Here is a 25,451-nt window from a genome sequence, read left to right as displayed (position 1 = left end):
GATCAATGAGCAGCTGCTTTCACCATCAGGGATGAAAGCTGGAGGCCAAAAATACCTTTCCTTGTCAGGCAAAGGTTGGGGGGATGAGCCTTATAAATGAAAGAAAACCAAGTGGTATGATTTAAAGAAAGGATTGCGGTCCCCCAAACTCCCCCAAAACCATATGCAAAATTCTGCCAGATTCATTTGACTAAACTCCTCTTGTGGAGAGTTAAGGTCAGGTGGACTGCTTACGAGTCAGTCTCACTCTGGGGAGATTTTGTTTGATTATTTTGATTTCCTAAGTGCCAGCTGATTCACTGGAGCAAAACAAACTTTTGCTAGATTGAGAGGAGCCTGCAGAGGTTTGGCAGAGGTTTGGCAGAGTTGTGCTATGGGTTAAACTGTGTATACCCCCAGTCCAAGTCCTATGCCCAGTACCTAAGAATGTGACCTTATTTGGAAATGGAGTAGTTGCTAATGTAGTTAGTTAAGATGAGGTCCTATCGGAGTAGCATGGACCCCTAATCCAGCATGACTGCTATCCTCATAAAAAGGGAACGTTGGACGCAGAGACCCACACACAGGGAGAACACCAGTGAGGACTGGAGTTACATAGCCACAAGCCAAGGCACTACCAGCAGCTGGGAGAGAAGTCTGGCACAGACTTTTCCCTGGTGGCTTCAGAGGGAGCACAGCTCTGCCAGCACCTTAATTTTGGACGTCTGGTCTCCAGAACAGTGAGATGGGAAATCTGTTGCTCCAGAGCCGCCCAGTCTGCAGTAGGTTGCTGTGGCAGTCATGAGACACTAATGCACTGTGGAATGGGGAGAGAGTGGTGAGACAGCGCGTGACAGGCTCTGGCTTTCCAAACACGACCACAACCATACCTTCCACCCACATGTTCTTCCCACAACGTGACTTTGCCAATTTTCCCATTGAGTGCTGAGGTCTCTATACCCTCCCCTTGAACCTGAACAGGATTTTGTGACTTCTTTGACTAACTAGAGTATGGCGAAGGTGACATGGTGTGGCTTCCAAGGCTAGGCCACTTCTGCCCTCATCTCTTCGGACACTTCCTCTGAGGGAAGCTAGCTGCTGTGTTAGTGGTCTTGCTGGCCTGAGGCCACCATGCTGTGAGGAAGCCCAATCTAACCCACACAGAGAGACCACATGGAGAGCCCGAGTCTACACAGAGAAAAAGATGCCTGACCCTCCACCCTGAGTTGCTCCAGTCCTGCACCGTTTTAGTTCCAGTCACTATTTGACTGCAACCCCAAGCCAAAACTGCCTACCCAAATCCCCAACCCACAGAAACTCTGAAAGATATTAATGATGAAAACAATTGCTGTTGTTTTAAGCCACTAGGGCTTGGGATTTGTTACACAGCCTGCAGGGGTAACTGGAAGATGAAAGGACTTTGGAGAAAGGGAGCCCAAAGGGAAAGAGAGATGCAGAGATGTTACAGTGAGATCAAAGGCTAAAAGATGGCAAAAGTCCAAAGAAAGAGAGGTGGTGAAGGCATTTCAGGAAGGACAGTGGCAGCTTTTCCTCCAACAAGGGCAGTGCAGTCAAGTGGAAAACATCTGGGCTGGAAGACAAATGACCCCACACCCCTCCAGAGCTGCTGCCCACTGGCACTTTGAGCAAATGCCTTTCTCTCCCTGGAGAACGTTTTGTGAACTCATGGTGCATGGAAGAACAGCTCACCCTGGAAATGCGGAGCTAAAGAGCAAGAATTGCCCCCCGACACACACATACCCATGCATCAATTCTGGGGCCTCCAGGCACTGTCTGACTGTGAGGGGTTGTTCTCATATAGACTCTGCTGCTGGAAGATGCACCAACCAGCCGAGACAAGTATCTGACCACGTGGCAATCACAGTAAATGAACCCAATGACACTCCAGTTTATTCACCCACAGGGATGCTTGACCTACACGTTAGGACAAAGACCTCAGACACGGGTGATGAAAACAAGGTGGGACCACTCGGAGGGACCCTGCCCGAAAATGATCAACTGGCCTCCCTAGAGGATGACTATTCCTCAGGGCCACAACTGCGAAACCAATCTCTCCTTAAGTTAAAAACAGAGAGAAGGGGAAAAACCAAGTATGTAGTTCCTTGGAAATAAGGAATGAGCCAGAAGAACTTGAAACAGTGGGAGAGGCAGAGGAGGCCAGCTCTCTGATGGGACAGCTCCTGCGTACGACAGAGGAGCCTGGGCCAGGACAGCTTTGCCTGACTTTCACTCTGCTCTTCAAACCGCTTTCCTCCCTTCCCTCATACACTGTCATTTAAGTATGCTACATCTTGGTCTGTATGTGCTTAACAAGAAAATATATAATAAATAGAATCTAAAAAACAAGATGAATAAGAAGAGAGCTGAACATATTTCTCATCCAGTATTCTCAACCCAAATAGTAGCCTGCCAGGCTCCTCTGTCCATGGGGATTCTGCAGGCAAGAATACTGAAGTGGGTTGCCACGTCCTCCTCCAGGGGATCTTCTCAACCCAGGGTTCAAACCCAGGTCTCCCACATTGCAGGCAGATTCTTTACTGTCTATGCTCCCAGGGAAGCCCAAGAATACTGGAATAGATTGTCTATTCCTTTTCCAGGGGAATTTCCTGACCCAGGAATTGAACTGGGGTCTCCTGCATTGCAGGCGGATTCTTTACCAGCTGAGTTACAAAGGACGCCCAAGTAAAGACAATCCAAAGTCAAAAGATGATTGTGGTGATAGCACAGTTGTTTTTAATGTTTAATTAGATTATCAAATATTTCATAGATTCCAATAGCTGAGCATCTGTAATCAACAAACATGAGCTAATGAAGCAAGAAGTCCAACATTATCAAAAAATAATGTAATCTTGAGCCACTTGTAAAACAAAGGTACAAAATCATCCCTTTATATTACATTTATATAACTCTCTTTATGTTATAAAATCCCCAAGGGAGAAACAGAGATGCTGCTAGTGCGTTACTGGATGTCTCCTCACTACATCCTTGCTCTTGCCTCTGCCTTCTCCTCTTCATCCATACAGACATTTTTATTACATGTTAAGTGTAGGGCAAGGCTCTGGCAACACAAAAAGGCTCTGACTATTAACATCTTTGATGAGAGTACTGTGCAGTTGGAGAGACAAGACATTTACATAGATATAGCACCTGAATCACTGTAAGTGTCCATTCAAAAATATATTAAGTCCCTAACTATTCTAATTGTAAGAAGAAACCATTCCAGAAATAAAACTGCTCTCTTCACAGTGCAACACTGCTTAAAAGATGGTATGGAAATCGCCCATGGCAACGCTGAAAGCAAAATAAACAAACACAAATGTGCTCTTATGCAACTCAGCTGGCGCCAGGAAAGAGACGCAGGGTGGGAGCTTCATCCATGGATGGAGGTGGGGACAGTGGAGCAAGGAATAGTCCTGGCACACTGAGAATGTCTGTACCTGCGACTGTGATGATTAAAGCCAGAGGGTAAATGTCACAGTCAAGAAAGAGCAAAGGTCAAGTCTGATGTACACATTTAAAGTCAGCTGTCAAAGCTGGGTCTGTCGAAGTATTAGAGCTGAGGTGTGCTGTCAGACAGAGTTGGTGAAGTGGGACAGATAATATAGAACTGACGGTCAACCAGAGGACCAGTGGCTACACAGGGGCAGGATGAGGGGTAAGTGATGGTGAGGGTTTTAAGAGGCTGGAAAGAGTAAGGAGGATCAAGGGAATCTTAATTCTCACAGTGGGACTTCTGTTTATTCCCAGTGCAGATGTATAGAGAAAAAGCACATATATAAAGTTGAGTTGAGCCCATCTACAATAAACTTGTAGAGGAAGGGTAGAAATTAGAACTGAACTCTCTTCTGAGACATACTATCATTCTTACATTAAAAGATGGCAGTTGGGTTCATGTTTCTGTATTTCCACTGATGGTGATAATGTCTGATTATTATTTTTCTTACTTTCCCATATAAGACAGAAGGACAGATCTGACAAGGTATATTTCCAAGATGCCCAGCTGCCAGGCAGAGCTGCCATACGAACGGGGCACTTCTGCTTCCTCTTAGGCCAGGAAAGGTGTAAAATGATCCCACCATTCACAGGCTGTTGTAGAAACTTGCTGACTGTTCTCATGGAATGGGCCCACCTGTCTGCAGGGTCACAGCCATGGCACCCACAGCGTTTGCATAGTAAACATTTTCCTGAAAGAAGAGAAAAGCCTTTTATAGTGAGGTGCCCATCATTGGCGGAATTCAAGTGGAGGCTAGATGCTCAAGGCAAAGGCACTGGAGAAAACATTTCTGGCCTTGGATTAAAGGTTTCTCCCAGCCTTGAGGTTCTCTAATCTACCTGTAAACCACTGTTGACAAATGGGATGTAAGGAAACGTTGTGTCAGAGGAGCAGCCATATTTAGAGGAAATGTGATAAAGGACAAGAGTGGTAAAGAACCCGCCTGCCAATGCAGGAGATGTAAGAGAGGTGGGTTCAATCCCTGGGTGGGGAAAATCCCCTGGAGGAGGGCAGGGCAACCCACTCCAGTGTTCTTGCCTGGAGAATCCCATGCACAGAGGAGCCTGGCAGGCTATAGTCCATAGGATGGCAAAGAGTCAGATACGACTGAAGCAACTTAGTATGCACATTCCAAAAGATTCCATCAAAAGAGCCTGATACCTGACAGTCTTTTTAGAGCCAAAGGACAAATAACATTTTGTAGCTCCTATTTTTCTGCCATGTGTACAAATGTACATAGATTACAAATGCATAGTCCTGCAACATCTGTGTCTCTTGCGGCTGTGATCAAGAGCTTTGAGTGCTAGACTTGAGTCCATATGGGAAAGAGGAGGCCATGGTTCCTAGAGAAGAGACAGTTGGAAAACAGCCATCTCCCATCAGTGATCTGGTGTAGAAAGGTAGATGACTTTGTTTTCCCCTGAAAGAAAAAAGAGTTTGTAGTCAGATATGTGTGTGTTTTTCTTATAGCTCAAAAATAAATTATACAGTGCTCAGTAAACTCTGAGATTCAAGGGATTAGATAGACAGAGCACCTGAAGAACTATGGACGGAGGTTCGTGACATTGTACAGGAGACAGGGATCAAGACCATCCCCAAGAAAAAGAAATGCAAAAAGGCAAAATGGTTGTCTGAGGAGGCCTTACAAATAGCTATGTAAAGAAGAGAAGCAAAAGGCAAAGGAGAAAAGGAAAGATATTCCCATTGGAATGCAGACTTTCAAAGAATAACAAGCAAAGATAAGAAAGCCTTCCTCAGTGATCAATGCAAATAGAGGAACACAATAGAATGGGAAAGACTAGAGATTTCTTTAAGAAAATCAGAGATACCAAGGGAACATTTCATGCAAAGGTGGGCACAATAAAGGACAGAAATGGTACGGAACTAACAGAAGCAAAAGATATTAAGATGTGGCAGGAATACACAGAAGAACTATACAAAAAAGATCTTCACGACCCAGATAATCATGATGGTGTGATCACTCACATAAAGCCAGACATCCTGGAATGTGAAGTCAAGTGGGCCTTAGGAAGCATCACTACAAACAAAGCTAGTGGAGGTGATGGAGTTCCAGTTGAGTTATTTCAAATCCTAAAAGATGATGCTGTGAAAGTGCTGCACTCAATATGCCAGCAAGTTTGGAAAACTCAGCAGTGGCCACAGGACTGGAAAAGGTCAGTTTTCATTCCAGTCCCAAAGAAAGGCAATGCCAAAGAATGCTCAAACTACCACACAATTACACTTATTTCACATGCTAGCAAAGTGATGCTCAAAATTCTCCAAGCCAGGCTTCAATAGTACGTGAATTGTAAACTTCCAGATGTTCAAGCTGGATTTAGAAAAGGCAGGATTTAGAAAAGATTTAGAAAAGGCAGAGATCAAATTGCCAACATCAGTTGGATCACAGAAAAAGCAAGAGAGTTCCAGAAAAAACATTTCAGTTCAGTTCAGTTCAGTTGCTCAGTCGAGTCCAACTCTGCGACCCCATGAATCACAGCACGCCAGGCCTCCCTGTCCAACACCAACTCCCGGAGTTCACTCAGACTCACGTCCATTGAGTCAGCGATGCCATCCAGCCATCTCATCCTCTGTCATCCCTTTCTCCTCCTGCCCCCAATCCCTCCCAGCATCAGAGTCTTTTCCAATGAGTCAACTCGAAAAAACATTTACTTCTGCTTTATTGACTACGCCAATGGCTTTGACTGTGTGGATCACAACAAACTGTAGAAAATTCTTAAAGAGATGGGAATACCAGACCACCTGACTTGCCTCCTGAGAAATCTGTATGCAGGTCAAGAAGCAACAGTTAGAACTGGACATGGAACAACACTGGTTCCAAATTGGGAAAGGAGTTCATCAAGGCTGTATATTGTCACCCTGCTTATTTAACTTATATGCAGAGTACATCATGAGAAATGGATGAAGCACAAGTTGGAATCAAGATTGCTGGGAGAAATATCAATAACCTCAGATATGCAGATGACACCACCCTTATGGCAGAAAGTGAAGAGGAACTAAAGAGCCACTTGATGAAAGTGAAAGAGGAGAGTGAAAAGTTGGCTTAAAACTCAGCATTCAGAAAACTAAGATCATGGCATCTGGTCCTATCACTTCATGGCAAATAGATGGGGAAACAGTGGAAACAGTGAGAGACTTTATTTGAAGGGGGGCTCCAAAATCACTGCAGATGGTGATTGCAACCATGAAATTAAACAACGCTTACTCCTTGGAAGAAAAGCTATGATCAACATAGACAGCATATTAAGAAGCAGAGACATTATTTTGCCAACAAAGGTCCATTTAGTCAAAGCTATGGTTTTTCCAGTAGTCCTATATGGATGTTGTTGGACTATAAAGAAAGCTGAGCGCCGAAGAATTGATGCTTTTGAATTGTGGTGTTCGAGAAGACTCTTGAGAGTCCCTTGGACTGCAAGGACATCCAACCAGTCCATCCTAAAAAAAATCAGTCCTGAATATTCATTGGAAGGACTGATGCTGAAGCTGATGGAAAGAACTGGCTTGGTGGAAAAGACCTGATGCCGGAAAGATTGAAGGCAGGAGGAGAAGAGGATGAGATGGCTGGATGGCATCACCAACTTAATGGACATGAGATTGAGTAAGTTCTGCGAGTTGGTGATGGATGGGGCGGCTTGGTGTGCTTCAGTCCATGGGGTCGCAACGAGTCAGGCACGACTGAGCAACTGAACTGAACTGAAACTCTGAGAAACATTTTTAGCTCACTTGGTCAAGATTCTCTTACTACTTGAGAAACTTCAACTCAAATTCACAAACTCCACAAGATAAAAAAGCAGGAGTTCACAGTGCATATCATCCTTGAGAGAGGTTTATCATTATAAGAAAAGAAGAAAAAGGTTTTTTTTGCTTCAGCAGTTATCACTTATTAGATTTGGGTTAGAACTATACTTTTTATAAAGAAGACAATGATCCATTAACTCTGAGTTAATTTTCTTGTACAGGGTTGGTGTTTCTTTTAACTAATAGCACACTTTGAACAGTATCACCTGAATTGGGTGATACTATGGCTATGAAGTAGAGCCAAATTCCTGGCCCACAACTAGGTTCAAACCCATAATCCAGGCCTCATCAATATTATGCTCTTATCAACTTGAGCACCTAGTGAAGCCAGAGGTGGGAAATGACCTTTGTAAGACTAGACTGTAAGCTTTCTAACAGGGATTGCATCTGTCTTTTGAATTGTGATAGCCCAGCATTTAGTACAATCCCTAGAACACAGGGGGCATTTAATACATGTTTATGGAATGGATGAAGTTTTTCCCCGGGTACCAAGAACCCATATGTCTCATTTCTCCTTTCCTTTTTCTTACCCTGAGTTCCATTTTCCAAAGGGATCTACTCTTCCACATTTCATGGGTTGAAAGATGAATTTAGAAGAAAAAGCAGGGATTTCCTTCATTGTCCAGTGATTAAGAATCCACCTCTCAATGCAGGGAATGCAGATTCAATCCCTGGTCGGGAAACGAGATCCCATATGCTACAGGGCAACTAAGCCCAAGCGCTGCAACCAGAGAAAGTCTGGGTGCTGCAGCAAAGCCCCAGTGCAGACCAAAAAAAGAAAAAAAACGGAGAAGAAAAAGGACTTCCACATGATTGTGACAGAATGTTTGTCAAAATGGGAAAAGCTACTGAAGTCTTGAAACAAAGGACAAAATCCTCTCAAGTCAGTAGTGTGGGATGATTTGAGAGATTAGCATTGAAACATGTATATTATCATATGCAAAATAGATGACTAGTGTAAGTTAGATGCATGAAGCAGGGCACTCAAAGTCAGTGCTCTGGGACAACCCAGAGGGATGGGGTGGGGAGGGAGGTGGGAGGGGGGTTCAGGACTGGGGGGGACATATGTGCACCCATGGCTTATTCATGTCGATGTATGGCAAAACCACCACAATATTGTGAAGTAATTAGCCTCCAATTCAAATAAATTATTTTTAAAAGGTGAGTAGTAACTAATAATAATGAGATCATTTGGAAAAAGACAAATCAATGTCACCATATCGTCTCTGAACCAACTGCACGAAGGACAGTCCATCTGGACAGGAACTGTACCACTTTGTTGGCATCAGGCACCACTTAGGAAACAGACCACTCTCCTTGCAAGCATCATCCATGGGGTGTGTTCCCTATATGCTGAGAGAGGTGTTTTGGGTCCTATGGTACAAAATGAGGCCAAACCCAGTTCTAAATGGGGCTTGGAGTGGCAGGTGCAGAAAATAAAACTCTGGCGCTGTGGAGAGACAGTTTGTCATCCCCAGGCTCCTTCCACGTGCCTCTTACCTCGGGGCTTCCTTCGCCAGGCTAAGATGCCAACTCCAGCCAGGGCAATGGCGAGGACAATGAACCCAACAGCTTTCATCACCAGAAGCATAGTTTCCGAATCTGAAAGTAAACAAATAAGGGAGGAAAAACTCCACGTGTCCTCCTGCTCTTCTCTGTTATCTTTTGGGGACTTTTTCCTGTGATCAAGAAGCCCAATACTACTTTTCTTACTATGACTTCTTCACAGCTGTGTGGAGAATAATCTGAAACAGGAACAGCTGTTCCCACAGTATGGTCTGAATGCCCGAGGTGTCCTCAGGACCCAATCAGAGAGTCAATGAGATCTAAGTCATGATTCCCCACCTCCCCCTTTTTTTAATCTCCATCTCTCACATGGGCACAGTGTAATTTTCTAGAGGCCACACAATATGAGATGACATCATCACTCTGACAGCAAATAGAATGCTATGTTTTCAGTGTTTACTTTTTTAAAAAAAATGTTTAATTTGCAATAGAGTAAATAGAAATAGATAAAACTTACATAAACAAAAGCTCTTTGGGGTCCTCAATAATTTTTTGAGTATAAAGGAGCCCTGGGACCAAAAAGTTGAGAGAACCTCTGATTTAACAGACCTGTTCCAAAGCACGCAGTGATCCACGGTTCCTGCTCACCACCTTTCCTCAGTCTTACTACCCAGGCAGCCACAACCCCAGCCTTACCCTGGAAACCCGGAAGAACCATGTGGACGCCGCCATGCTCCACGTGACAGGAGTAAATGTCACCGTTCTGAGAATCCAGCTCAACAGACACCCAAGTCTGATAGGTCCCATCCCCACTGGGAAGAATGCCTCCATAATTGGTGTCTTGGACAATTTCTTCCCCGTTTTTCATCCAGTTTATGGAAATTTCTGGGGGGTAAAAGCCATGAGCTCTGCAGTAAAGAGTTGTAATCCCTGGGAAAGTTTCTTTGTAAATGACTCGGACTTTGGGGGGCTCTAGAAAAAAGAAGTTCAAGTTATAATTAGAGTATCTTATGTACTGAGTGCACAATATTAGAAAACAGCAACTGCATTTCCCAATTTTCTTCATTGCAGGAAACATCTAAAAATAAGAATGACCCAGAACCCAGGTTCACCAATAACAAATTCTTTGATCTAAAGCCAGTTTGAGCAGATTTCTGTTACCTGAAACCATTAAAATGAAAATGAGTATTCAGCTAGTGAGTGGGAGAATTGAAACAAACTCCAGTCATCTGCCTCCAAAACCGATGTGCTTGAACAGAGAGTTCATATTCATACCTGTAGTGCAGGTGCCTCCCCAAGGGGCTGCCATAGCTCTGGAAAGCCCCCCCATTAAACATCACTCCTGTGGGAAAAGGCACATTGTGTCTGGGAGTTTCCCACAGCATGATACAGACATAATTCATTTTGAATAATGAGATCATACATGAAAAGTTCTGTGTTAACTAAAAGTTGACCACTTGAATCATATCTTTGATGTATAAGAGGAATTTTTTACTGAAAGGAATCTTATCCTAACCTCTTAAGGAAAGCAAAGACCCTCTGTCTTTTTTTCTAATTTCAGATTTTTACTCATCCGGGTGTTGTATGATCTCTTGGTTACTACAAAGCTTGAAGAATTGCATTACCTCCCAAAATATGGGGGGGCGGGGCAAAAAGTTCATTCAGGAAAACCCAGATGAACTTTTTGGCCAACCCAATATTACCCAACTTATCATTAACAGGAGATGGGAGGATTCATCTCACTGAATCCCCCAAAAGGAAGTGTCCCTGGACATACTGCACTCAAAACAAGTAGAATTGCTGAATGTTGTTAAAATGCTGATAAAAAGGTACCTAGGGAAAGTTTTCATGGGGGAGTTACAGGTCACTGTAGCCCAACTAACAGAACAGATTTCAGAAAAGGATGGTTAAAAGCTAAATCAGAGGACTGTTACATATGAAACCACTAGTTCTGAGGATGTGGGGACAAGGAGTCCCCCTCCTCTTTACCTGTCCTTTGTAAGGTATCTTTCCCATACTCCAGGAATCTCTTTAACCAAGCAATACATTCTTCTTCCAGCCAATTCTTCTGATATTGTAACTCATGCCGATTGGCCTCCCATGCCCGCCTGATGATGTTAGCCACATTATCCATGGCTATCCAGGAGAGGGTATCTTTATTGAAGATAATGAAATCCTGTCCATCATACGCATATTGGAGAAATCCCGTGGTGCTGCCATCATCCAGTAACTCACAGCCAATCATTCTCTGGTAAGTGTGAAACCCTGGAAGACACATGAATGGCAGGAAGGGAGGGGTTGACATGCGGATGTAAAGGTGGGTACCCGGATGATCTGACTGGGGGCATGGCTGGAAGCATCTTCTACCCCAGAATACATCACTGCACAGGCCTGGCATGGCATCACTGAGTCTCCAGAAAGTTCCTGTGATATAAGCCCACCTATACATAGGTATCTACAGAGTACCTATTGCATGTCAAAGGAGTATGATAATTCCTGCTTTGTGGAGTTATCCTATATTGGGAACAACTAACTGATAAATTTTTACTGCAGTGGAAGAGGGAGAGATATCCAGGAGCCAGAAATATCCCCGGGGAAAGTTAATGTAGTAAGTCATTGCCCATAAGCAAGCACCTCATTAAGCCTGGAAATAAGACATGCAACAGCTAGATTCAGGAGGAGAAAGGAGAAGCTGCAGGTCAGCAGCCTGAATGGGGATGGGACAGGGACATGGGGGCACACGGGGTCCTGGGGAAGAAACAGACAATGTGGAAAAGGCACAGGACAGATGGCAGGCACTGAACCCCATCAACAAGATTGCCGAGCTTTGCCAAAAGAATGCAGCTCGGTCCACAGTCACTGTCAGCCCAGGGGCCTCTACCGGGCTGGGGACTAGAGATGGAACGTGCTCATTCCCGCTGCCTTCACCACCTGAGTGATTGTAGTGGCGCTGCAGCTGCTTCAGTTCCACCTTGAACGCCTGCTGCCAGCCCCGCAGCAGCTGTGTGTACCTCTCCCAGTGATCAGGTTCCAGGTTTTCCGCCATCCATGGGGCACGTGGCTCCTTCAGCTGGGAGACACTGTTGTACATGGTGATGGGATGAGAATCCACATACCCAGCTGAAATAAATTCAGGGATCCCATAGCCAGGCTCTGAGACGCCCAGGCGAAAATATCTCAGAGAGTGAGTCCCTGCGAGAGAGGCAGAGAAGGCAGATATTTAGGGTCATGGCTGATCCAGATCCATAAGCCGCTAGATTCCATCTAAACCTCATGATAGTCCTCCGTGTTCATTTGCACCCATTCTTTCAGGCACCCGGCTGCTACTTCCTCTTATGGAATCACAGAACCCCAGGAACTTCGACCTGGAAAGGACTTCAGAGCTTTAGCCAAGACTTGGAGCCTGTTTTGTTCAGGTTGGAAACCTCAGATTGAACATTTTCACACGTAACTCAACTTGTAGGTGAAGTAAAGTGCTCTGGTCTTTTGGGGAGGGGCCCAGGACCACTCACTGGCCCCTCCAGGGAGATCTGTCCCTGAGGGATTCTGAGGGTTTGAAAACCCTGATAACCAACCCCCAGGTTTCACCAGCAGAGGCTCTAGGGTGATAAATGAGGGCCCCTATCTTACTGCTGTGCATGAGCATACACGTGTACACACACACACACACACACACACACACACTCCCCAGGTTGGTTAGTCTGCTCGACAGACCCACAGTGAGAACCCACATAAAGACTCAGGCCTCCCAAGGAAAATTTTTAATTTTTCCTTAAAAAATTTAATTTTCAAATTTTAAAAAGCAGAATGCTTTGTCTATTATATCAAACCAACTCTGAAAACCAGTTTCCTATTCTTTCTCTACTTTTTTCTTCTAGCCAAACCTCACTGTAAGAATTGTCATAGTCCCTGATGGTCAAAAGCCGGCTAAGATGAAACAAAACTGCATGACTTTCTCTGCTGCTTTTGTACTGAACTTCTCTCGTGTCAACCAGGAAGCTCCGCGCCTGGTGGAGACAGCGCAGTCTAGAAGGAATGGGATGGTGTCATAATGGGGTCAGTGCAAGGTGTGGGCCCTCAGGGAAGACTTTCTAGAGAAGATACGTCTTAGGGGAGATGCTGGGATGGGGAGGAGGTGAGCAGGCAATGAGGCTGAGCAGGGACACAGGAGAAAGGACAGACAGTAGGAGCAAAACAGAAAATTTGTACAGACAGAGGCTAGGAGAACGGGGCTCACTGCGGGAATCAGAGGCCTAGGATGCTGGAGCTCAGCAAGCATCACAGAGGAGAGGAGAAATGACACCTAAGAGGTAAGCAGAGCCGAGGCCGAGGAAACCAAGGGCCTCCATGTCCTGCCAAAGAGCTGGCGGGGAGGAGACATGCAGCACGGTGGCTTTCTTTCCCTGCTCTGCTCACTGTTGTCTGGAAATGCCCATCTCTAGGCCTTTTATCTTGTTACCTCCTGCCCCCTGACCCATCAACATCCTCCCCAATCAGCAAAATGCATCTCTAAAGACAGCTGCCGAGACCAGCCCTGACATTTGCAAGGCTGTGTCAAGAGATCAGAGGAGGCCCACATGCCAGAGGCCCAAATATCTTACAGGGATAAATCAAGCTAACGAACTGTTTAGTATGTTCTACCCTCCCTACCTTGACAAATATCCCTTTGTATGACCTCAAAGCCCAAGTTCAAATTCAAAAATCTGACTTGGTGGTGGCACAGAGAAAGCTAGCCTCCGTCCTCCAGCCCCTGGGCCTTAGCCTGAGACCCACCTTCTTCTCTACCTACCCCAACTCCCCCCAGCTCTGCTAAGGGCCTGGTGCCCACATGTAGACACCCTGCTCTCTCTTTCAGGCTCCATCTATAAACACTGCCTCTTTGCCACCTCCTGGACTTAGCAGAGGCCTTACCAGCAGCATAGTCCATCCTTAGGCGGATGGACCAAAGGAAGAGGCCCATGTAAATTCAAGCAGCCCTGAGTCATCTGGGCAGAGAGCTGCAGGTTCCAGATACCTGTGGCGAGGTGCAGACCCAGGGCAAGCACCTCTGCTTGGCCTCATGGACGCCTTGCTCTGTGGGAAAGGATGTGGATAAGGGAGTTGTTGGGAGCAGGGCACTCTGAAAGGTGGAGCCACATCCACGGCTTCTCTTGTATGTGTCTAACCGCTGCCCTAGACACCATTTCCCCCAGTTTTTTCCAGGCAGCTCATTCCACTGTTGTCCCTTTTGTGAATGCTCAGATCTTCAGGCACGGCCTTGGTCACTGTGGAGAACTTCAGATGAGGGTCAGGATGACCCCCCAGGTTGAATGCCACTTAATGAAGTTTACTCTTTCCTCTTCATTTTAAATATGTGTTTAAGAAAAAAGTCAAATTAAAAAAAAAATTCACAAAATGGTTGGGTTCATTTTTGTGCATGCACGTCTGGCTATAACTTTTTCTAAAGCTGTTTATGAAAGAATCCATACTGTGCAGACTATCTTTTAGAACAGGCCTCCCCAAGGCCAGGGAACCCTCACCTCAATAATGCTGGGGAGTAGGATTCCCTGAGGCCGAACCAGGCCTACTCAGCCTCGGCCCCTTCCGACCAATTGCACTAGTTCTGTAACCTGCAGGCTCCTCCAGTTTTCTTTCTTTCTTTCTAGTTTTCTTTCTCTCTGCTCCTCCAGCTGGGGTGGGAGCAGTTTTTGGCAGCACCCATGTCCCATGGGCCCCCTCCCTGGAGGTAGTATCCTGCATGTCAGCTGTGGTGCTGAGCAAGATGGAGGCTGGTCTCCCCCAGGCCTGGGCAGAGCATAAAGGCCCCACGGTCCCTCTGTACTGCTTTGACCTTTTATTCCCCACCCCTCTCCCTTCCTGTGGCGGTGGGGGCTGGAATGGGGAGGCAACCTACTGAAAACCTCTGAGATTGGACATAAGACCATCAAAGAAGTGTTGGTTCTTATGAAAACAAGAGTTAGGGTAAAGCAGAGGCATAAATTCTATCCCCAAAACAATAGTTCTGTATTCTGCCTTCTATTTCTTATCTTTGTTCACCTTCTACCCACTTCTCAGTCCTAAGATACTTAAGAACTGGGATTTAGCTTCTTCCTTCTGTATTTCCTACAAGTCCTAGCCACAGGGAGCCTAGCCCATGGTTGGAACTTAAATATTTGTAGGTATTTATAAACTGTGTTCAAAACTCTATTTTTCTGCTTCAAAATAATTATGCTGGAGTGAATGTGAATCAATTTAACTTCAAACTTATGCTTTTTTTAAAAAACATTTTTGGCCTCACCACATGGGTATCTTAGTTCCCTGACGAGGGATCCAACCCAGGACCCCAGCAGTGAGAGCTGCAAGTCCTAACCACTTGACTTAAACTTTAAAATAGAAGTTTTAATAAAATAAAATAAAATTTTAGTTTTATAAAATTAAATTATAATTCCCAGGGAATTCCCAGGAACTTATACTTTAAAAAGTACTTTTCATAAGGGGCAAGCTGGTGAATGGGAAGCAGAGCGGAAATCTAATTTACATGCAGCCTAGAGTCTACAAAAGGTGTAATATGGTGGAATCTGCAACCGATTTTGCAAACGGTTCTATTTCTCCACATCTGGAAAGGTTTTGTGGTTCCTCCATAGATTATGCAAATGCTCAAAGATGGAGGCAAAAGGAAGAGCAAGTCATGAACATTTTCTCACACTTTCTTAGTCTCCATCTGAGTACTCAACAAACATGTGAGTACCTTCTCTGTGCTAGGCGCTGTTCTGGACTCTGAACACATCAAAGACAGAACAGGTGAAAATGTCTGCCTTCCTGGAGCCTACATCCCAATGCAAGGACACAAGGAAGGCAGACAATATAAAATAAATACATATAACCCTTCATTTAAAAAGTGCAGGGGATAAAAATAAAGGTGCAAAGAGGACTAAGCAATGTAATTCTAAACAGTGTAAGTTAGGGAAAGCTGCTCTGAGAAGACTTTGAACAAGTGCCTGCGGGGAACAAGAGAGCCAGGCAGATGTCTGGGGACTGCGGTCCAGGCAGAGGGATTTTGTTCAAAGGCCCCAAGGAAAGGTCAACCTGGCACATTCCGGGAAAAGCAGTGAGGCCTGGGGCTGGAGCTGAGGAGGTGAAGGGAAAAGAAATAGGTAGGAATTGCCTCCATGCTTCTGATAGCAAAAAGCCTCACAGAAATCAAATCCCAGACAAAGAATAAGAGAGAGGGAGGAAGAAGGATTTTTAAAAGAGTTCTATGACATATAGACAAAAAGAGTCATTGACACATAGAACTTCCCTTGGAAACTGGGTTTCCTTCTATGACATCTGGGGTCTGCATGCCTAGCAGATGCCAACAAACAAACAAACAAACAAAAAATAGTATTACCAACTTGGGGGTATTACTGCTCAATGGGGTTATTTATTCTAAATGAGTATCACTGACATCATCTCTATACATAATATCTACAATCCATGTAATTTTACTTTCTTACAAAAATGTAACTTCATAAAGATTGGCATAATCCAGAGTTTAGAGGCCAATAGAGAGACACATGGTCTGTTGTCAGCTGTCCAAGGACAGTGGAATGCCCTTTTCTCCAACCTCCAAGTCTTATTCCTGGTTTCGGAGCAGATTTTCTCCACTAGCCAGCCCTGACTTCAAAGGGTTCTCTGCCCGTAAAGGCTGGCCTCCATCTGCCAGTCGCCTGCCCATCCAGCCTCGTGCAGTCAAGGTGTGGCTCTGCTCCAAGACATCACAGCCTTGTCCCCTTCCTCTGCCATGCACCCAATTACCCATCTGGTGCATCCATAGGTATGAGCCACGCTTGCTCCTTACTTGGGCTTCTAAAATATTACCTCAGCTGTGATGGGAAGTTGGTTGACAGATGTTAAGTCAGTAACTCAGAACAAAAAAAAAACAAGAGAAAATTCATGGTATCCTTTCTCTCATGATACATTAGACCTTGTGATAAGTTATATTCCTATGGATATGCTGCCCGGATGATTAGATTTCCATATAACTATGAAGGTTGAATCATTTAAAAAGACCTCTATTGGACTAGTTTTGATCTACCAAAATGGCAATTTCATATGATTCATTCTGACCTTCTGATTCTTTTTTCTTGTTGCAATAATTACAAAATTGGGTTTTTCTCTCCCTTTCCATGAACAGATTATCGACATCAATCCACTTAGTGGACTGAAATCTACAATTTTGAATTTGGTCTTCTGTCTAGGCCAGTCAAGCTACTTCTCAAAGAGGCTGCTCTGTCCCAACAGGCTCTGATAGACGTTGCTTAAAAGCCTGAACAACACAACTGAACAGCAATCAGATCAAATACAGTGGTGACTTTACATCCGAAATTATGTTCCTTTTAGCCTGTAGATGGACCATTTAGCTGGACCATTTTGACAAAAGGCTGTGGAAATGACAATAACTGCTAACGTATTTTCAGATAGTCATCCATGAGGGCAATTGATATTTGAGTTTCTACATGTAAGAGGAATTGTGAGGCAATGTCAGGAAGGGAAAGATAGATCAGACACCAGTTCTTTTCCTCCAGGAATTTACAGTATTATTGCAGAGCCAAAGTGAAAACGAAAGTGAAAGTCGCTCAGTTGTGTCCAACTCTTTGCAACCCCACAGACTATACAGTCCATGGAATTCTCCAAGCCAGAATACTGGAGTGGGTAGCCCTTCCCTTCTCCAAGGGATCTTCCCAACCCAGGGATTGAACCCAGGTCTCCCACATTGCAGGCGGATTCTTTACCAGCTGAACCATCAGGGAAGCCCATTGGAGAGCCAAATAACAGGACAAAAATAAATATAACACAGGAATATATGGCAGCAAGCAGTAAGTGCCACAAAAGAGGTACCAATGGAATGTTCCAGCAACTAGGAGAGACATCCTGCTCTCCCATGAAGGGATCCAGAAATGCCACGAGGAGGAGGTGGAAAACCTGCTAGGAAGTTAGGCCTTCCATGCGCCATGGAGCACAGCAAAATCTGAATCATAACCCTCAGAACCACACTTATTTCTTGAGTGCAAACCATGTGATAGCTACCATGCTAAGTCTTTGATAAACATGAATTATATTTACTTATCATTGCAACCTTTTGTATGTGTGTGTGTGTGTGTGTGTGTGTGTGTGTGTGCTCAGCCACTCAGTCGTGGATGACTCTTCGTGACCCCATGGACTGTAACCACCAGGCTCCAGTGTCCATGGAATTCTCCAGGCAAGAATACTGGAGTGGGTAGCCAGTCCATTCTCCAGGGGATCTTCTCAACCCAGGGATCAAAACAGGGCCTCCTGCATTGCAGGCAGACTCTTTACCATCTGAGCCACCTGAGAAGCCCTGCAACCTTTTGAGGTAGATCTTAAAATTCCCAGGGCTCCCCTGGTGGCTCAGACAGTGAAGAATCCGTGTGCAACGTGGGAACCTGGATTTGATTCCTGGGTTGGAAGATCCCCTGGAAAAGGGAATGGCTACCCACTCCAGTATTCTTGCCTGGAGAATCCCATGGACAGAGGAGCCTGGTGGGCTACAGTCCATGGGGTTGCAAAGAGTTGGACATGACTGACTGACTAACACTTTTCACTTTCTGAAAATTCCCATTTCACAGATAGGAAATGGATTCAGAGAGACAAAGGAAATTGTCCAAGATCATCCTTAGAATCCATAAGTAGAGGGCCCAAGAATTTCCCTCTGACCTCTCAAGCAGGAAGCCTCTCTGCCTTAGACTGCCCAGCTCTTCAGAAGCAGAGGCCCTTCCCCATCCCAGGCTCTGTTTCAGGCTCCTCACAAAGCTCATCATTGCTCTCTCCCGCCCCCTTGTGTCAAGGATGACTCACTAATCCCAGATTTTCCTGTCCCAGGGGAACTGGACTCCAGCCCTTCCTACAACTGGCCATGGGTCCTGATTGGATGACCAGTTCAACAAAGCCCCAATTATTTGTTGGCCCTCCCAAGTGGCCCTATGCCTTAACACAGTCAAAATTATTATGATTCCTGGGAACTACTGTCTGGAATTTCAGGCATCGTGGGAATGAGAGGGAGAAGTGGAGGGTGATATTTTTAGTTAAGAGGGCCTTTGGACACTTGTCCAACTATGCAGTGATGTGGGTGGCTCTATACACTTCAAGAACTGCCAGTCTCTCCTAACAACTCCTCTCACTACAGAAACTTGTTGGGGGCCAGGAAGTACTGAATGCGGCAGTTTGACTTTTTAGTTACTCTTTTAAGGCTACCCTTTGGAGGTTACCAGTGTCCCTTTTAAATTTTATTCTTTTCTGAACTTCCAGTAGGCACAGTCCTAACTGCTAGGAATACGGCAATGAATACATCAATGTCCCAGCTATCTGAACTCCTTTCTAGAAGGAAGACTGGCAGTAGGTAAGTACATAACACAAGATCAGCTGCTGATAAGGGTTTTGAAGAGAAATACAGCAGGGAAAGGAAATATACACAAAAATAAACAAATTTTTTTAATGGAGAAAAAAATAATGAAAAAAAGAAAATTTTAAAAAGAGAAAAACTAATTTTAAAAAAGACAAAAACAAGGAAAATAGAACGTGAAGAGGGATGATCTTACAGGTAGAGGGACCAGGAAAGGCCATCTCAGCAGGTGGCACTTGAGCAGAGATGTGAATGGAGAAAGGAAGTCAGCCCAAGTGCTCCAGAAAGTTGCCCATTTCATGTGTTTAAGGAATAGCAAGGAGACTACTATGGGCCATGTAGACCTTCAGAGAATGAATGAATGACCCTTGATGGTTTTTCCCCCAGTACTCTCTGTATATGATGATGACCACAGGTCTCCTATTTCCCAGAAGAATTACAATTTTATGAATTCTATTCTTATAAAATGATTCATTGAAGTTGTAACAAAATGTGATTTGGTACTCATACTCTTGAAAGGTTTTCCATAATAAATATAAACTTGGCCATCAGAAAGAATGTCCTATATCATGTCTCAATTTGGGTTTCATAAAGCAAATATTTAAAAAGTCATGTGTTTTATCTTTAAACTAGGCCCCTTCCTTTGAGACCTTGGCAATCCTCTAGGGTGAGAGGATGACTGAGGTCAATGGGTTTTAGTAAGAATAGACAAATATTCCCACTAGTCAGAAGAAAATCCACAAATTAGTTGAATTTCTCAGATTTAGATAGATTCAATGTCAACTAAGAAGAAGAGGGCCTTAGGGAAGTAAAACAGTATCTTGGAGAAATTTCTACTGCATGTACCTTGGCAACAGCTCCATGGAAACAGACTGAAGTCTAATAAGGTCTATAGCAAGTGCCCATATTTTCTCCTGTTAACTCTTGGAACTCAAGGTCATTTCTTAGCAGATAATTTGCAAGCCTGTCTCTTAACACTAGCCCAGTTGACAATTCTGGGGACTGTCTATCATCAGTCCTTGTCTGTGGAGGACTTCATGAACCAGATTGATACAGCATCCGTATTGCAATATCCACAGAGTTATGAATAACATCAAGAGACTGACCTTGGTGTTTTTCACGATCAGCCATACAAACCACATATGGCTCTGCACGCAAGATCCCATGCCTGCCCAGCCTGATTATACCCACCACGCCCAGCTCCCAGTTTCCCACAGGCTGGAAACCTCTTTCTTTTTCATACAAATTCTGCAACCAGAATAAACCACAGTCATGAATTTAGTCATTATTGCTGCCCCAGTTCTCTATGGCAGCAGTCCCCAACCTTTTTAGCACCGCAGATTGGTTTCCTGGAAGACAACTTTTCCACAGACTCGGTAATGACCGAGGGGTGGGGGACGGTTTCAGGATGATTCTCATAAAAAAGCATGCAACCTAGATCCCTCCCATGCATAGTTCGCAGCAAGTTCTTGAGTGTTCCTATGAGAATCTAATGCTGTGGCTGATCTGACAGGAGGTGAGCTCAGGTGGTAATTCGAGCTATGGGGAGCAGCTATAAATATGGATGAAGCTTTGCTTGTTTGCTCACCTGCCTGCCGCTTACCTTGGCCCCAGGAGTTGGGGACCCCTGCTCTAGGGCGTACAGTCAGAACACTTCAATTTCTTAGAAACATCACCTTGGAACATAAATCCCAAGAGGTATTTATTAAGTGCCTATTGGTCACTAGAACATACAAGGAAAATGAGAAAAATGAGCTCTCCCTGCCCCGCTTTAAGGAGAGCTGTGACTGAAAGATTTTGGTAGATAGACAATTATAAAACTGGGAGCAGGACCTATGGGAGTACAAAGGCAAGAGCAGGTTACTGAAGGCTATGGAGTCAATGAGAACACCACACTGGAAGTGATGCTGGAGTGATCTTATTGCTCTGTGATCTCAAACACTCTGGTATCTCCTCCCTGCATTTCCACCTCTAGAAGCTCCCACTCAGGGCCAGCATTAGGTCCAAATATCAAGAAGACTAGGTCCTTTTTCATAGCCCCATCTCCCTTCCCTGTTAGCATTCCTCAATGCTCAGCATGCTCACTCAGGGTCCTGGCGGGTAATAGCCTTCACTCTAGATGAGTCACATGAAGAAACTTCAGTAGAGGGACTCTTCACAGAGCTGTGAGCAAGGTTACAGGAACAAATGAGGGATGTTAGGGAACCCAGAAGCTAGCAGTTATAGGAAGCCGTTACCAGCCCTAGGGTTGTAGCGATTAGAGGAACCAATAGTGTTCCTGAAGCCCAATGATAGCTAGAACCATGAAGAAGGGGCCATGGAAAACTATATTGCGGAGGGACACAGCTATTATACTGCCAGAGGCACTAGAGAGAGAGGGAAAAGAGGAAGGTTATACCTCAACCTCGCTTCGCTCTCTGATTGCTTTCCCTCGGTGTCTTCTATTGGGTGAACCCAAACAGAAATCAGACTGTGAGAGAGACCGGGTGATGTCGTCTGTAGCAGTCAACCCTCCAGGACACAACACAGGGCAGAGAAGGATGCAGCGGAAGGAGCCAAGAGTAGGAGAGCCAGTGCAAGGTGACCTTCCCTGCCCTTCAGAGATGACTGGTTCTATTTCTCATCCCTCCAGTTATCAAAGTGCCGAGCATCCACATCCAGAGACACTATGATTTTGTGGGAAAGCCCGGGACTGTGGGTGGAAGACCTGCGTGTACTTCAGACTCTGTTCATTATTGGAGAGTTCTTTGAGAATCAAATACAGGTAATATATAGGCTTTTACCTTCTAGAAATATCACCCCTGCCCTCTTTTTATCCTCTGTCTCTTACCTTCACCCTCAATCTTTCCCATTTCTGACTTGAATGGTAGGACTTTTCTGGATTAAGTTCTATAGAATTAGGATCTAAGTCTATCTTGTCCATGATCATGTCCCCAAAAGTGCCATCACATAGTAGGTCATCAAAAAACACACAGATGTTTTGAAAGAGCTCCTTCCCATCATGCTCATGCATCATTGCCTATGATGGTAGCCTAGATGTTGTCCAGCAACCCCCTGGGGGTGCTGAACTCTAGCTGAGAAAGCAGTTGCTTACAGCAGAGAAGCCTGTTGCTTCCAACCCACCAGTATTCTTGTGTATTGGGGGAAACAGAAAGCAACTGCTTCCCTCGTAACACAGGTTCCCCATACAATGAAAACGTTTTTCTACTTAGTGGATAACTCTTACATTCAGTACACAAGTTCAGAACCATGGTTTTATCTTTCTGGGATCTTGTGTTACAGGTAGGGCTTGTGGTGAGGAGGATAAACAAATAAATGTGAACAAAGGATCTGCTCTACTCTTCAGTGCCCCTGAAACCCTGACCACATTCTCATGAGACTCACCAAGCTAGCAGGGAGGAAAAACAAAAGTGAAAGAAAAGGCATGAGCAGAAAAGAAAGGGAGCAACGTTCAGAAAGGAAGTAGGAAGTGAGGAAGTTACCCAGAGCGTCTTTCCAGAATGGCTTCCAACCCCTCAGAAAAGGTGGGTAACATCAAGATCCTACACACATGAAGTTCATCACTCCAAGTCCTGGGTTGAATAAACATACTTTTCTGCCCCTGGCTTCTTCATTTCACCATAAGTTTTAGGAAGACAAACTGTTTCCCAGAGGCTCCCTCAGCTGGGGAGTTTAGAGTAAAGAGAACTCGGGGTACTCACGAGCATCGCTGAGCTTCATCATTAATACAATGATGAGAGGCAACAGGAGCATCATCAGCCCCTCTAGAATCCTTCTCTTCTGATTCTTTTAACAAAAACACTCATAGGTCCCTGTTGATCTTTCAAGAACCTGTACTGTATCGGCTCTCTCCGTTTTTTGGTGATTCAGCAACTGTGACATTCAAGGTCTCTCTCCCAGTCAAAACAGTGGAAATGTTGGTGTCATCAGTTGCTAGGTAGCATAGAGAGCAACAGAAAACTAAAGCACTGCCTTCCCCAGTGACCTTTAACCCTTTGTTGGTCTGAGACACTGATTGCTCCTTTTGCTGTTCCTATCTTGGTCCTATTACCAACTTCTAAATATTTATGGAGCACAGCTATAAGAAAGACACAGGGAACACAAGGATAAATCAGTTCTGGTCCCCCTGGAGCTTAGATTTCACCCAAGGTCCATGAGAAAGATTCACACAAAGTTCCCAGGACTTGCTCTGGCTTCCTATAATGCTGCAGTCCACATGTCTGATATAATATGTATCCCCTAGACTATCCTGTCATTTTTAGCTTACATCTATCTTCCATGCTGTTGAAGCAGCCCCAGCGCAATAGCTCAAAAATGCTTGAATCAAGGGAGACCTGGGCCTTAAAGAAGATTCTGAGGGGCAGCTGGCTTGGCTTCCTCGATTAGCAAACCTCAGCACAAAGCCACAGCTACATGGTCATCAGGAGAGCACAATGACCTGGGAAACAGAAGCATAAGCTTGTTCAGGGAGTTGGAGAACAAGCCCAGACAGGAGAGAGGATGTAGAGGTGAGTGGGAGAGATGAGTGGAGGCAAGGCCACCAGGCAGGCTGGCTTGAGCTCCTGCTCAGGGACCTGGGATGTTTGCATCCTAGCTACTTGACCTTGTACAGAATCCCAAACTGTGTTGAGGCTCAGTTTCCTCAATTTTTCTATTTTGCTTTGAAAACTTTTTCTTTTGTATTGGGGTATAGCTGATTAAGAAGCTATGTTGTGATAGTTTCAGGTAAACAATGAAGGGACTCAGCCATACGTATTCATGTATCCGTTCTCCCCCAAACTCCCCTCCTACCACAGACTGCCACATAACATTTAGCAGAGTGCCCTGTGCTATATGGAACACCCTTGTTGGTCAACCATTTTAAATACAGCAGTGTATACATATCCATCCCAAGCTCCCTAACTATCCCATCCCCCCATCCTTCCCTACCGGCATCAGTCTCCTCAGCGTTAAAAGCAAATTCTGACATATATTTCACAAGGCTTGTTGAAGATTTAGATGAGGTTATGTTTACAGCGTACAAGGTAGATAGCAGAACATACCAGTTTCCTTCTGCGCTAGGTGGAATAACACCCCCTTCCTCACCCCAAAGATACCCATATTCTAATTTCTAGAACCTGTGAATATATTACCTAGCGTGGCAAAAGGGACTTAGCAGATAAAATTAACTTTAAAATCTTGAGATGGGGAGATTATCCAGGATTATCTGGTGGGTCCAATCTCAAGGGTTTTTATAAAATTGAGACAGTCTCTAGAACTGGAAATAAAAAGAAGAGAGTCTCTCCTAGAACCTACAAAAGGAACACAGCCCTGCCATCAGTTTCATTTTAGCCCCTGAGACCCACTTTTGGATACCTGACCTCCAGAACTGTAAGAGAATAAATCTGTGTTGTTTTAGGGCACTTAGTCTTGTAGTAATTTGTTCTAGGAGCAACAGAAAACTACATGTCCTCCATATCCCAAAAGAAAAAAAAAGAAGCCAAATAATGAAATAATAATGATATTTAACAACTCTCAGCATCTCCTAGCACCTTGTCTTCTCAGACCTTCATATTTCTTCCTTTCCTTCCTCCTTCCCTTCTCTTTCTTTCCCTTAATTCTTCACTTAACAAATGCACCCCTGTGCCTCTCACTCTCAGAGCCCCCAACAGTCCCTGGGATCTCTCACTAGCACTGATGTCCCACAGCAGGGGATTCATGTCTTCCTTTGAATTTCTGTTCCTATCTTGTTACAAAACTGCATACTGTACTGCAGTCTGCAGCATTTACATTAGAAAGTAGGTATGGTGACTGTGCTTTTCATTTTTAAGTCATTTTATCCTAAGTGCAAATTAACAAATACAACCCAGAAAACTTGAAAGCACATTAAAAAATCAGAGTAATAAGATAAAAATCACTCTTCAGAGAAAGCCAATGTTAACATTTTAGTATATTTCTTTTCAGTACTTTGCTGTGACTATATATGCTATGCTAAGTCGCTTCAGTCGTGTCCGACTCTGTGCAACCCCATAGACAGCAGACCACCAGGCTCCCCCATCCCTGGGATTCTCCAGGCAAGAACACAAGAGTGGATTGCCATTTCCTTCTCCAGTTCATGAAAGTGAAAAGTAAAAGTGAAGTCGCTCAGTTGTGTCCGACTCTTAGCGACCCCATGGACTGCAGCCTACCAGGCTCCTCCGTCCATGGGATTTTCCAGGCAAGAGTACTGCAGTGGGGTGCCACTGCCTTCTCCAGTCACTATATATGTATGTATAC

General features: G+C 44.6%; 1 protein-coding gene across 7 annotated transcripts in view; it reads right to left on the bottom strand.

Moving 5' to 3' along the window:
* Positions 1–2,710: 2,710 nt before the first annotated feature.
* LOC138416653 (major histocompatibility complex class I-related gene protein) overlaps positions 2,711–25,451 on the bottom strand; it is a 33,081-nt gene continuing 10,340 nt past the window's right edge. The window contains exons 1-6 of one of the 7 annotated variants that reach the window (XM_069546210.1): positions 22,898–23,121; positions 11,747–12,007; positions 10,805–11,080; positions 9,512–9,787; positions 8,810–8,911; positions 2,711–4,913 (exon numbers count right to left, since the gene is read on the bottom strand). In XM_069546210.1, the coding sequence (XP_069402311.1) occupies positions 4,873–4,913; positions 8,810–8,911; positions 9,512–9,787; positions 10,805–11,080; positions 11,747–12,007; positions 22,898–22,952 (1,011 nt within the window). In that variant the 5' untranslated portion in view covers positions 22,953–23,121 and the 3' untranslated portion in view covers positions 2,711–4,872. Of the gene's footprint in view, positions 4,914–8,809; positions 8,912–9,261; positions 9,788–10,804; positions 11,081–11,746; positions 12,008–22,897; positions 23,122–25,451 lie in introns of those variants that run through there. The other 6 variants (XM_069546206.1, XM_069546211.1, XM_069546213.1 and 3 more) reach the window with 6 other exon arrangements.

The sequence above is a fragment of the Ovis canadensis genome, chromosome 12, assembly GCF_042477335.2.
Source record: "Ovis canadensis isolate MfBH-ARS-UI-01 breed Bighorn chromosome 12, ARS-UI_OviCan_v2, whole genome shotgun sequence".
NCBI lineage: Eukaryota > Metazoa > Chordata > Mammalia > Artiodactyla > Bovidae > Ovis > Ovis canadensis.
Note: the sequence above shows the minus strand (reverse complement) of the source record. Positions and strands in the feature narration are given on the sequence as shown.